At 37.3% G+C, this 14,569-nt stretch overlaps 1 protein-coding gene across 1 annotated transcript; it reads left to right on the plus strand.

Annotated features, from left to right (window-relative positions):
- Positions 1-931: 931 nt before the first annotated feature.
- Positions 932-5,005, plus strand: LOC134664582 (retinol dehydrogenase 13-like). Its single transcript, XM_063521293.1, has one exon. It carries the CDS (start codon positions 1,083-1,085, stop codon positions 2,031-2,033), a length of 951 nt encoding a protein of 316 aa, XP_063377363.1. The 5' UTR covers positions 932-1,082; the 3' UTR covers positions 2,034-5,005.
- Positions 5,006-14,569: the final 9,564 nt, after the last annotated feature.

The raw sequence follows: 14,569 nt of genomic DNA on the forward strand, positions 1-14,569 counted from the left end.
AAATAAATATGTAGTTATGAATCTTCTCTCCGGTGTTCAACCCAACAGATTATATTTTGATATATTTTTGATCCTAGGTTGTTGGTGTATTTAGTATAGGTACTTAATTGTGACTTGATAGTAGCACCTTCAAGAACCATTTTATGTACATTGTTTTAATTTAATTGAAGTAAAATTAACTCAATTGCACTATATTTAAAGAGTCAAAATTAATTGCCACAAGTGTCTTGATTAGTGCATATGTGTGCTTGATTAGTAATAAGTAATATCTGACTAATTAATAAAATAACCACGTCAAGGTTGGAAAAGGTCGCTCCTTAAAATTATCAACCTTTAGTCTGTTGATAACTATTTGTTTACATTGTGTTCTTTGTATGTATTTTATTTTATCGAAGCATACCTAAATACATACATGTTCTTCAAGTTATTATATTATTGCTGTGTGCTACTACATGGCTTGTATGTCACTATATAAAGGATTCTTTACCTTCGTATTAAAACCATCGTAGTGTATCGAAATCGAACAAACGCTCTGCCACAGACATTGCTTTATAATTTTCATATGTACAGAAATCTCAATGACGTCAGAATTATCAGAGTAAACCGATAAACATCTGTAACGTTCGTGTGAAAGTAATTGCAGCACCATTCCATCGATGCAAATTGTCGGTTAAAGTTTTCCCAATACCGGAAAACATCGTGATACGAGCGCGGCGGACGTCCGCCATCCTACCATCGATGCCGCGATATCGCGCCACCCAATACATCCGGTACCATTCGAATAAATCACGCAAATCTATGTTTAATTGAGATTCCATTTTTAATTTTGGTCCTTATCGAACGAAAGTATTAACGCAATCGATGTGATCAATCGATTTATTTCCACCTACCCTCATAGTCTATCAGATTGGTTTCTTTATCGCAGCACACGTTCGTTCAAGCATGAGCAGATAAGAACACTAGTTTATCGTGTTCGTTGCGCACTATCGTGACTTCTTTACTTCATTTTCTTAATAACGTAGTCTACTCCGCTTGCTTTAAAGTGAGACGACGCGTGTGCGTGCACTCTGTGCAGTTTTAAAATGTACTTTGTAATAATAGCCGCTATTGCGGTTCTAGTGTTGACTATTAAAATATATCAGAAACTTACACATGCAAGTTGCCGGTCGAGCGCTCACATGGTCGGCAAGGTAGTGATTGTGACGGGCGGGAACAGCGGTATAGGATTAGAGACGGCGAAAAACTTGGCAGAGAGAGGGGCGCGAGTGATCCTCGCGTGTCGAAACGCTCGCCGTGCGGCGGCTGCCAAGGAAGAAATCATCAAATTCTCCGGGAATACCGACGTGCACTACGTACCATTAGATTTGTCATCCTTCCGCTCTATAAAGGAATTCAGTGACCACATACAGAACACGGAGAAACGTATCGACGTCCTGATCAACAATGCGGGCGCCGGGGGACTCGGCAACTACAAGACCGAAGACGGTCTCCACGTCGGCATGCAAGTCAATTACTTTGGACCTTTTCTCTTGACCTGCCTGTTACTACCGAAGCTGAAAGCCTCAGCGCCGAGTCGAATCATAAACCTATCCTCGGTTATACACAAGTACGGCTTAATGGATTTCGATAATCTTAACATGGAAAAATACTGGAGTGATTACTTAGTGTATGCGAATAGTAAATTGTATATTAATTTGATGACGCTGGAGTTAAGTGAGAGACTGCGGGACACCGACGTGACCGTGAACGCCGTGCACCCGGGTATCGCGGCTACTAATATATTTAGGAATATACCGATTGCGATAGCGCGTACTGTGGTCGAGAAGGGAATAGGGTTCATGTTCCAGAGTCCGGTGGAAGCGTCACAAACCGTCATTCACTTGGCGGTGTCGCCCGAGGTGAACGGGGTCAGCGGGCGCTATTTCAGTAACTGCCAACCGAAACAACCGTCTAAGATTTCACAGGATCTAGATATTGCGAAGAAACTTTGGACACATTCCACACGATTAGTCAAATATTCTGAGACAGACTGATTCAATTGGTGTTGCGAGTTTATTATTAATATAGGAACTATGTTGTTTAAAGAGTAGAGCTATTCGGACTCTAAAATTATCATGACAATAAGTAGAAAATTATTAGTAATAACTAACTAATAACCATCAGGAATAAAGTGAAACTGAATACATGAATAGCGCTTCCATATCATTTATTATTTATTTAGTATCCAATAAACGCTCATAAGGTTGAACGCCCTTGGAAGTTAGTTGTGATAAGTATTAATATACTTAATACGAAATAAACTTAATTTGATAAATATATACGTAAATAATTAAGTACTTAAGTTAAAAAATGCTATTGGAGGAAATTTACAAAACTTGTTTTATGAAAATAAACATTGTTTTGTAGCAACTAATAGTGTTGTTTTTAGTGTAGAAACGTAATTGTTAGTAAATGGTAAGAGGTCAAATCGAGGAGCGAGGTATACCGGGTGTGGCCTGTAACATGAGCAAATAATTAAAACATAGATTGTACTCCTCAAACGGTGACACTTTTGTTCTACAACTTTTAAAAATTATGAAGGAACTATTTTGACTCTCTATTTTTCATACAAAATAAATATTATCTTCAATGGACGCCATTGCCACGCCATATCATTGTGATTGACGTTGCTTGTCTTGTTACGCCTTAAACATAACAAAATTCGCAATACATTGCGTCTTAGAATAATAAAGTTTATTGTGTATTAAAAATCAAACCACAAGTTATTTTTAAAAGTCGCTGAACAAATGTTGGTCAGTATGAGGAGTACAGCCTACAGTTTAATTTTTTGCTCATATTACAGGCCACACCCGGTATGTGAAAGGTCTTGTTTTATCATCTTATGGCTTAGTTTTAGAAATAGAAATGTCAGTGGGTGCTTCTTATTCTAAAATGTAGGCAAAATATTTTACAAGACACGTAATGTTGTACACATTGACGTATTGTTTAAGTAACTACTGACATATTAGTTTTATTATGTACCTGCTTGTACAAGGTCATGGTTCCTACTACTACTACACAATACATGATGCCTACGTAAATGATATTTTATAATGCATGTATAGTTCTCTTCAAAAACATTGCTCGTGGTTCAGCATCTGAAAGTTTAAATAAGTTTTTAATTTCGAGGTCATGTAGGTATGTGTAGTTACCTAACTAGGTATTCGTAAGTATGAAAATTAAGGAAAAAGATCAAAATAGTTTATACATTGCAATCAATCTTAAATGTAATTGCTAGTATGTTACTTCGAACCTACCATTATATTCACTTAACAAAGCTCACTTCTGACAACCCCACCTACTTGGCAACCAAAACGTACCAGGACCCTTCAGGGTTTAGCTCACTTGCGTCTTTACGATTCGCGGAGAAAATAGCAAGTGTTCCGGATTTGTCGAGGCTGTCAGCAGGCATTTTGAGTGTTGTTTTAGCTTTGCCTAACTCTACCAAACGAATTAACGATCAAGTGCATTATTGCTCGATGTTAAGGTTCATTTTTGTTAATCACGCTGGCGGGAGATACGCGGTTGGGAAAGTGAGTAGTGGTATTCGCAGGAATTTCGCAGCGAGTTTTATCGCAAAATCATGTAGTGCTGTCGGATGTACATACCCGATGCCTGCCTATTGCGGTGGCAGATTGACGGACGCGTCATACTACATTTTGTGATGTGACGCGTCCGATATAACGATTTTACCAATATTTCTTATACTTTTTTTTAGCTTATATCGAAACACACGAATTAAAATTCTAGATTAACTAACTCATAATTTTATTTAATTATAACTAGTCGTATAGTATAGTAAGTAATATTTCTAAAATTGTTTACGGTACCTACAGTCTTACCTATACTGTGCCCTACCTATACTAAGTACCTATACCAATACTGTACTATACTAAAAGTAAGAGTTCTAGAGAGTACTACTTATATAAGAATGCTATATAATATTTATTTATTATTTAGTAAGTCGCCTACAGTTTATTTCGACCAATAAGTCACTCAAGTTCGACCAATAAGTCACTTTGAAGCAAGAATGATTTACAAATAGGGATCCTCTTTCATTTCAAGACACGTCTAAACTTTACTTATTACTTGTTTAAAACCTGGGTTGTAGTGTTATTAATTACTCCATATAAAGCTTTGCAGGAAAAAATACCGTTAGTCATCAAAATGAAATACCTACCCTAACAGACGCCTAAACGTTCTTGTGGCAATTTCAAATTAGCTCAGTCTATAAGGCACGTTGGCTGTAGTGTGCTTTTGTAGAAAAATAACCTGACCCATTTATGTCACGTTTGCGTGCCTTGGCCTCTATATCCGGTCACACAAAAGGTAACACGGTAAATTATTTAATACCCCGCTTTCTGAATATGACATCGTTTATGTTTTAGTTCGTATTTTACAAGATTTTATTAAACTCTGGATATTTTACGGAGCATATTTATTTAAAAATCAATTTGAGTAAATACTGGAGTGTACATAAGCTCAAGTTTCGCGAATTTCTGCGAGCGAAAAATTCTGGTATTTTATAAGAGAATTTTAAAAATACGTTATGTTTCAGTAAGTACAATATAAGTCTCTGTAACATTATTATTTTAATGATTTTTAGGTTATTCTTATTGTAATCGAACGATTTAGTCACTTTAGACATAATTGTTATAATAGTGCAAACGTTTAATAAGTAGTGTTAATTATTAGAAAACTATTGTTAAGTTTATTGTAATTATGTCGTATGATGTCACTTGCCGTTAGTGTTGTCAGAATTAAATAATTCAGATGACATTAAATATTATTTTCATTTTATAAAACTTGTATTTTAAATAATTAGTAGTGTGATTGATATTTCAAGTGACATCATTCAATCATTCATTCAAACCAGTTATTCATTCTGTAAAGTTATATAAGCAGCGGTCACTTAGGATTACTCGCTTTTGCTGTTCACTTGTCGAAGAATAAACAACTAGTCGTACTTGGAGTATCATTTAAAACTATACCCAATTAATAATTCAGAAGTGCTCGTTAATGAAACTTAGCTCACGCGTTATTGCCGCTTCGTGTCTAATATTGACGTAGTTAGTGATAATGAGTGATCGATCTGAGCGATTACGGTCCGGACGGCGACGAAGTTTCGATAGTGATGGAGATGCGGAAGAAGTCACAGTCCCACCTGCTAAAAAGCCTCGAAAACCTCGTGCACCTAACAACAAAGAACGATTGGATCGGTTGGAGCATATGCTGGAGCAATTACTGGAACAAGGAAGAAGCAACGCACCGGAAACCGTAACTGCAGGTACGTCAAGTGGTGTCAATTTAAACCATCCACCTGTTATTGGAACTGTACCGTGCCAAAATATTGAAATACCCACTTCCCAACCAAGTGCAAGCCCAAACAATGCTGTAGCATCGACCACGCGTGTCACACATACGCCACTCCAACACAACGATTTAGATATCTCTATGAATCGCACGAGTACTTTAGAGCCACCTAGGACTACCCACCTATCTGAAACAGTCATTATTCAAGAAAATGCTTTTAAAACCACTGAAAGTCGACCTTCCGTGTTGGACTTTGGAAACAATGTTAGGTTTATCGGGAAACCCGATAATGTACCCAAATTTGATGGTAATTCCAACACTTTTTCTGTTAATGCATGGATACATCGGTTGGAGTCACTCGCAAACATCTACGGCTGGAATGAAAAGACCCTCATCTACCATATGACTGCGAGTTTAGAAGGCAATGCTCTTTTGTGGTTCGGGCATCTGCAAGACATCACGCTTTCCTGGACGGAATGGAAGAAAAAACTGGAGGAATACTTCCCGGCTGGACGAGGACTTGCAGCCAAGTTACACGACTTCGTAACTGTCACCAAACGCAAGGACGAGAAGGTAATCGACTTTTATTATAAAAAACTATCTCAGGGTAAATTATGCCAACTAAATGACGATATGATATGTGATGTAATAATCTTTACCCTAGGCGACCCACTGTTAAAGGCAGGAGCTCGTGGTACAGGATGTAGAGATACGCGAAGTTTATTGACATATTTAACGGACTCCGCTGTTGATTTACCAACCCCCGCCAAAAACACTGAACCGGTTAGTGATAATAGACCTAAATGTTACACGTGCAGTCGGAGGGGTCATACATCCTCGCAATGTAGGGACAATTTGCGATGTGGTACTTGTAGTAAGCTAGGACATAAAACAGAAAACTGTAGGATGTCTAAAAAGTGCTCTCATTGTAGTAAAGCAGGCCATACTCGAGAGGAATGTTATAGTCTCAAGAAGTCTGTAGCCCCCCCTGTTCCCCCCGCCAGTAGCTCGAAACCTGAAGATAACCGCGATAAAAAGTCCAAACTGTTTAACATTAAGGCAGTAGATCAGGCTGATCGTAAATATTATAAAACAGTAGTTGCCAATGGACATGACTTGACAGCGTTTATTGATTTCGGCAGTGCTTGTAACACAATCACTTTATCAGCAGCTAATAAAATTTCTTTGTCGTTCAAAACACAGTCGCGTTCTACCATAATAGGATATGGTAATAAAATCACAAACCCGGAAGGCGAAGCTGTGCTTAACCTAAGTGTAGATGGTATCTGTATTAACACTCCAGTTCTGGTAGTTCGGGATGACATGCAAGATACGGATATGATTGTTGGTCGGAAATTCAGTGAGATGCCAGGGGTTTGTGCGACAAAAACCACTCATACGTTAACATTCACGATGAGAAACGACTTTGACCAGGAACTTCCATTTGCTTGCGAGGAGGCGTCAGAAGTTCCTCTTTCAAAAATTGAGCTTAAGATCCCTTATGACACCGTAATAGTTCAAGGCCTTAATCGAATCATTGTTTACACAGACGAAGATGTTGATACAGATACTAGTAGTATACAAGTGCACCGTTCTGAACATAGGGAGCTAGGTAAGGAACTAGACATTCCAGAACAAACAACGGAAATTTGCTGCAATGTAGGTTTTCTTAACGTACTTAATTTGCAATCCGAACCACTTACAATGTATTCACAACGTTGCATAGCTCGAGCACAAATAAATGAATCAAGTGAAAGTAAACAAATCAACTTGGATTTAGATAGTCAAAATATTTCTCGCCTAGAGAGTATATTACAAAAATATAACCATTGTTTTGATGATTATTCCGGCCCAAATTCTAGTGAATGTAACGTAGAAATGAAGATTGAACTAACAACAGAAGTGCCTTTCTATCATAGGCCGTACAGAATGTCTCTTAAGGAACAAGAAGTTGTTCGCAACATAGTACAAGATCTTATTGATAAAGATGTGATTGAACCCAGTAACTCACCATACGCCAGCCCAGTCATATTAGTTGCGAAAAAGTCAGGAGAATACAGAATGTGTGTGGATTACCGTCAGTTAAACAAAATCACGAAAAAGGATCGTTACCCATTACCGGTTATTCAGGATCAGTTGGATAGGTTAAGTGGTGACAAAGTATTTACGAAGTTAGATTTGGCGGCAGGGTACCATCAAATCAAAATGCATCCGGACAGTAAACAATACACTAGTTTCGTGACCCCATTCGGACAGTTTCAGTACAAAAAAATGCCATTTGGTTTAGCTAACGGGCCCGCGGTATTTCAGAGGGCAATGAATATGATGTTAGATCAATCAAGATTTGAATTTGCAACAGCATATATTGATGACATTTTGCTGGCTTCAAAATCAGTTTCGGACGCGTTTGTTCATCTTGAAAAAACTTTAGAGCTGATAAGTCAATTTGGATTATTATTGCGACGTGATAAGTGTTCGTTTCTCAGACCCAATATAGAGTACCTAGGGCATATAATATCTCAAGGTGAAATCAGGCCCTCCTCGCATAAAGTAGAGGCACTAAACAACTTTAAAGAACCTACGAACTTTCACGACTTAAGGAGGTTTATTGGCCTTGCCAGTTATTTTCGAAAATTTATAATGTCATTTGCGAATCGAATTGCACCACTTACCATTTTATTAAAAAAAAATCAGCAATGGCAATGGAGCGATCAACAACAAAACGCATTCACAGATATTAAAACCTCATTAACTCGTGAACCTGTGCTAGCTATCTATAACCCGACATATGAAACTCAATTGCACACTGATGCATCATGTCATGGAGTAGGTGGCATCTTATTTCAGAAACAGCCAGATAATTCAATAAAACCTGTAGCTTATTTTAGCAAACAAACTTCTGATACTGAAAAAAAATATCATTCGTATGAATTAGAGGCCATGGTGGTAGTGCTAAGTATCAGGAAGTTTAGGGTGTATTTGTTAGGACGGCCCTTTATTGTATACACAGATTGTCAAGCACTTAGTGCTACATGGACTAAAAAAAATATGTTGCCTAGGATAGGACGCTGGTGGCTAGAATTACAATGCTTTGATTTTTCGGTACGTTATAGGCCGGGAGTGCAAATGCAGCACGTAGACGCACTCAGTCGCTGCCCCTTCCAGATACAACATATCACTGAGGAAAATTGGGTTACAGCTGTGCAATGGGACGACCCGAAAATACAAAACATTGTTAAAAATATAAAAAACCCCGATTATAAAGACAATTACATGGTAAAAGATAGTATTTTATATAAAAAAGTTGGTACAGAACATAAAATTGTAATACCTAAATCGGTTCGCTGGAGAGTAACAAAAATGTTTCACGATGATAATGGTCACCTAAATGAGAACAAAGTCATAGAACTTATTCAACGAGAATATTGGTTTGAAAAGTTACGAAAATTTGTGACTAAATACGTTCGGGCGTGCATATCGTGTCAATTTGCAAAAAAGCCACCAGGTAAACAACGGGGATACTTAAATCCAATTGATAAGGGCATCGTTCCATGGCACACGTGGCACATCGACCATTTGGGCCCATTTTGTTTATCAAAAAATAAAAACGGCTACCTATTAGTCATTGTGGATGGATTCACCAAGTTTACTTGGTTGCAACCAGTACCAAATACGTGCACGATGCATGTGACAGCTACTATAAATCTACTCTCTAGGGCATTTGGATATCCAACTCGTATTATTACTGATCGCGGCAAAGCGTTTACTAGCCACGAATTTGAAAGTTACTGCACCGTAAAACACATACGACACATTCTTAATGCGGTAGCATGCCCACGAGCGAATGGGCAAGTCGAACGTTTTAATCGCACAATATTACAGTCGCTGATAGCTTATACTGGCGAAAAGGATGATGATGATTGGGAGCAGTATATACCACAAGTAGAAAGGGGAATTAACACTACTATTAATAGTACCACGCAAAAGAGTCCCTTTGAATTAGTTTACGGTTTTAAACCTAGATTTGAAATTGATTTACCAAATAAGGAGCAGGCGATTGTTAACTTACCTGAACTACGAGCTCATGCCCAAAATAGCACTATAGAGGCTTCTAAGAAAAGTAAGGCTAGGTATGATAGGAATAGATTGCCTAGTATTAACTACAAAGTAGGAGATTTAGTTCAAATACAACGTAAGATAATAAAAAAAGGCCTTACCAGTGGCAAACTTGTTGATAAATATGCAGGACCTTATAAAGTAATAAAAGTATATGGTAACGATCGCTACAGAGTTACATCTTTGAATACGCGTGGTAGAAAATACAACAATGTCATTGCAGCAGATAAAATGAAAAAGTTTGTTGTACAGTCTATGAGCGAAGATGAAGATGAACTCTAAATGCGGGTAGATAAGTCTAGTATAATAAGGGTAAACAGGTGATAGAATAAAAACAACACAATATCTATTTTCATTTATTAAGTTTAATATTAATAAAGTAAATTTCTATTCTATATCTATTATTATAAATAAGGATGTTTTAGGTGTTTATTGTATAGTATTATTGAATACAGATGTTTATAAAGTAATTACCTATAATTAAAGCAAACAACACATTCCACAGAATATACTAGAATGATAGTAGTATCGTATTTTACAGCTGATTCTATTTTATTTAATTAATGAATTCTCTGTAACATATTTAATTAAATTTACAGTGTACATGTTACCATCCTGGTGTGTCCGTTGGAAAAAAAAAAAGAGTATAAATAATAATATATCTAATGGCATAGGTCGAGCCAGATTCTCGATTACCTATTAGATATATCACAGTCGGGTGTGTCCCATTACGTAAACATTAACTGCGTGTGTCCTGTAATGCTTACGTAAAAATCAATCTATAATAACCAGAGGTCGGCGGGGGTGAGCTATTTGCTTTATAAGTTTGACGTAATACATGTCAAATTATAAGGTAAATAGCTCACCCTGTCCGACCTTTGATAATAACATTACGAGGCCGTAAAGTCAGGTCAGGAAAGGCCGGGCAGGATACGTCTTGCCAAAATCCGTGTAAACATGTCTTGGTCACTTACAGTTTCAATCAGTTATACGTAAACTATTTCGCTTTAATTATATGCATCCTCACTTCGTCCCTTTGTAAACACAATTGTAGTTCCTTTGTTTAATGATGACGAAGATATCTTTCACAAATAACTGGTGATAATAAAATCACTTAACGATAAGTAAGGTGTAAAATTAAGTATCCTGTACAGCCATGCACACTTCACAACTACCATCATAAAAAAAAATTGTAAATCTGAGAACTACCCTGATTATTAAGTTTGTTTTGTTTCTTCTTTATATTGTAAGGTTTACCTACGAGTTACTCAGATGTGTAATATTCTGTTATTGTTGATTTTTTATTATAATTACGAGGGCGTAATTTGTATCTCAGGAAAAGCCGAGTGTTAATTATTAGAAAACTATTGTTAAGTTTATTGTAATTATGTCGTATGATGTCACTTGCCGTTAGTGTTGTCAGAATTAAATAATTCAGATGACATTAAATATTATTTTCATTTTATAAAACTTGTATTTTAAATAATTAGTAGTGTGATTGATATTTCAAGTGACATCATTCAATCATTCATTCAAACCAGTTATTCATTCTGTAAAGTTATATAAGCAGCGGTCACTTAGGATTACTCGCTTTTGCTGTTCACTTGTCGAAGAATAAACAACTAGTCGTACTTGGAGTATCATTTAAAACTATACCCAATTAATAGTAGGTAGTATGTGTAAAGGCAGGCTTATAAAAGTTGTACAATTAATAAGATAATAAACTGTGTAGGTACCTTAAATCGGGTGTGAATATACGTAGGGGACATAAGTACTTACTGTCCGGAGTGATCCTTTTCATTACTAAGGGTTGTTCCCTCGCGGAATCAATTTGCTTCTGACAATGTTTCGCCACTTGTGTCTCCTTGGCGAAGTCAAATGCATCGTCGATCCAAAGTAGGTACCTAATTGTAAAAAAATACGTATCTAAAAACACTTTTTTGCAGAAACTTCTAGCATTATTCAGACCTTGTGCATCTTTGAAGATGATTTTAAGCAGCATCTGTGATCTAGCGACAGCGCCGCTCGTAGGTACCTACTCTTTAAACATCGAATGTGCACAAACACAACAAGTGTTCTTCTTGAATACTCTATGCTCAAATTCCTTAATTTCATTAGGTAACAATCACTAACCTTAAAAATAATACTTGGCACACTTCGAAGAGTTTTTTATTAAATTTCGTCTACGATCCATTTATTACTTACCTATAAATTTTTAGTTCGAATTCAATTTTAATTTGTCTGTTTTCGACCTGTCCCCGCCGTGATGTAGGTTGAACTGTCTGCAAACTTTTTGGATTTATTTACTTTGCAGGATTCCACATCTCTCTCACACAGAGTTTTATAACAGGATTCAACATATTATAAAACTCTGATAATTTATAGGCTTGTCTATAATCTAATTTGTAGTATTAGACATATTTTTCATAACATAATATGACTTACTTAACTTAAGATCCTATGTCCCCTAGATGGGGCAGAGGGCGTCCACAGTGACTCTCCATGTGTATCGATCTTGAGCTTCTCGCTTCATTTCGCTCCAAGACGTTTGGGACGGCCACGCTTTCTCTTTCCTTGGGGGTTCCAATCTAAGGCCTCTTTAGGTATGATAATACTATTACTTATTCTGTGCTTTAGGTATATGAATGAATGAATGAAAACCTTTATTTCAGGCAACTAGTGGCCTATACATAAATACCTTAAACTAGCATACATACTTATTATAAAAATATATTTAAAACTAAACACTACAAAACACATTATGGCTGCGATGCATTACGCAACCCCGCAGTGTCAGGTGTGCCGCAGTGGCAGTGTCAGGTATATGGTCGGGCCCCCTCCTAGTGTGTGTCCATTGTCCAATCCAGTTCCACTTACGGCGCTTGATCTGCTGGTCGATCGGAATTTGGCGGCAATGTTCTCGGAGGTTCTCATTTGGAATGGTCTCGGGCCGGTAAATACCGAGAATTCGACGAAGACATCGGTTAACGAAGACTTGAAGCTGGTTGGAAATGCCCATAACATAATAAAAACCGCCGAATGCATTTTGTGACTATCCAGGCACCGCAGGACCGGGGTGCTTCGCCAATGTGCCAAATAATGAATCTCAAGCAGTTTTATCTCTTACGACACCGACGTTCTTTGAGGGGTGAGTCGTCGTACTAAATGTATTGGAGGGTTTGAAGTTAATGTTTGGAATATTTCTGCTTTTATTAAAAAAAAAGTTATTAATGTAGTTTTACTCATTGGGTAACGCACTTTCGATATCAATTTGAAGTTTTCTGATATCTGTTATATTTACGGAATTATCGCCTGGCTACACTTAACGATTACACCCTGTATACTTTGCTTCCAAATCCAGAGCAATTATGCAAAAAATCTATGCGTCGTCCTTCATTCTTATCTTAAGTTACCGATAAATCTCTCTTAATGGGCGACTATATATAAATTATGGGAAAACTATTAAGAATATGTATGAGCTCGGTTACTCGGTAGAATCGGTAGACAGTAAAATTATTTGGCAGGTAATTTTGGCACAATGAAGCATGGAGTGTATTTTTACGATGCAAAACCTATATTTTGGAGGTAAAATGTGAAAACATAATTTGTCACATATAGGATAGGGTTTATTAGTAGTATTTAATTGACGTAAACACTAAAGATATGATCAGCCGGACGTAGCCAAGATGACAGTCGTTTATCGACAAATGCCAATCAAACAGGAAAAATGCATCTGGATCTGACGAAAAGCCACGTCATAATTTCCATGCATTATTATTAAAGTTTCAATTGGCGTTTTCTATAAACTATAAATTGGCGAATCAGGCCGCGTAGCCAAGATGCCGATCGCTTACGCTCCGTAGCGATCGAAACGCAACTGTCACTGTCGCACTAATATGGAAGCGTGATAGAGAGACATAATGGTTTTCGTTGTCGAAGCGATAGCGATTGTAACCTTGGCTAGGCCGGCAGATCGCACAGTAGATCATCGTACAGGCATTTGTTTGCATTCAGTATAGTTACAATAAAATTTGATTAACTTGACTATTCTTAGTGCTGCTTGTAGATTATTATTATTACATAGTAGGGGAGACCGAGGTAAGTTAAAACAGAGGTAAGTTGAAAGAACGTCATTTTTGAGACATATATATTGACAATTATATAATTGTCAATAGTCAATATGCGTCCTTGCCTCAAGACGATTATAAATACCGCAATATTCACGTTGCTTCAACTTACCTCTGTTTTAACTCACCTTGGTCTCCCCTACATAGGCATTGTACAGTTAATTCGCCTACTTAGACGTGCAAACTTTTGGTAGGTGTTTAAACCTTAACACAAAGTTCATCATGGCACATGGCGTGCGGGTATAACACGCCATCGTTAAGCCACGTCAGATCCAGCTTTCTGTTAAGTCTGGAGAAATGTGTCGGGAAGAATGAAGAACTACCTAGTTTAGACGGCACCTTGTTAAAATGCAGTTATTCAGGTACGTGATAGACAAAAAGGCAACGTAATTTTAAGGAGAACTTTTATTCTTGACTTTAACACGTTCGCTACGGCATTAGTTAACATCGCAATTAACCATACCGCATCAGTTCGAATAGATCCGATGCCGGAGTAAAGGTATGCACAACGTTTAATCCGTGGTTATTAGTTACAGAATTATCTCCATTTTGGAAAAGATTTGGTTGATTTTAAGATTATTCCGAGTCTTATCGTTATCGCCACATGTGTGCAGCAATCCTATGTATGTACAAGTATGATATATTCAATATCTAATACTTTACGAGTAGGTATGAGATGGATAAACCATGTAAGAAAATATCATAATTTCATCAATTTGTTAGATTTAGAATTCTCCCCAAAACCGACAGCTAAACCGCGCCATAATAAAATCAAAATGCTCCGCCGGTTTTTGAAGTTACACATAAGTTTGAAAGCACATTTTTCAGAGCACACAAAGGATTTGCAGCAAAGTTTGTTAGGAAGTAAAAAGGCGGAGGACCGGACGCGGAGACATGGCCGGAGATGCGGTGCTGACAAATCCTCGCGGCTCATTGGACAATATGCTTCTAATACGGCAACGGCGTATCTGTCT

This window comes from Cydia fagiglandana, chromosome 5 (genome assembly GCF_963556715.1).
Source record: "Cydia fagiglandana chromosome 5, ilCydFagi1.1, whole genome shotgun sequence".
Lineage (NCBI taxonomy): Eukaryota > Metazoa > Arthropoda > Insecta > Lepidoptera > Tortricidae > Cydia > Cydia fagiglandana.

Excerpts from the sequence above, each read along its gene's own strand:
- LOC134664582 (XM_063521293.1), top strand. The coding sequence starts at position 1,083 with ATGTACTTTGTAATAATAGCCGCTATTGCGGTTCTAGTGTTGACTATT.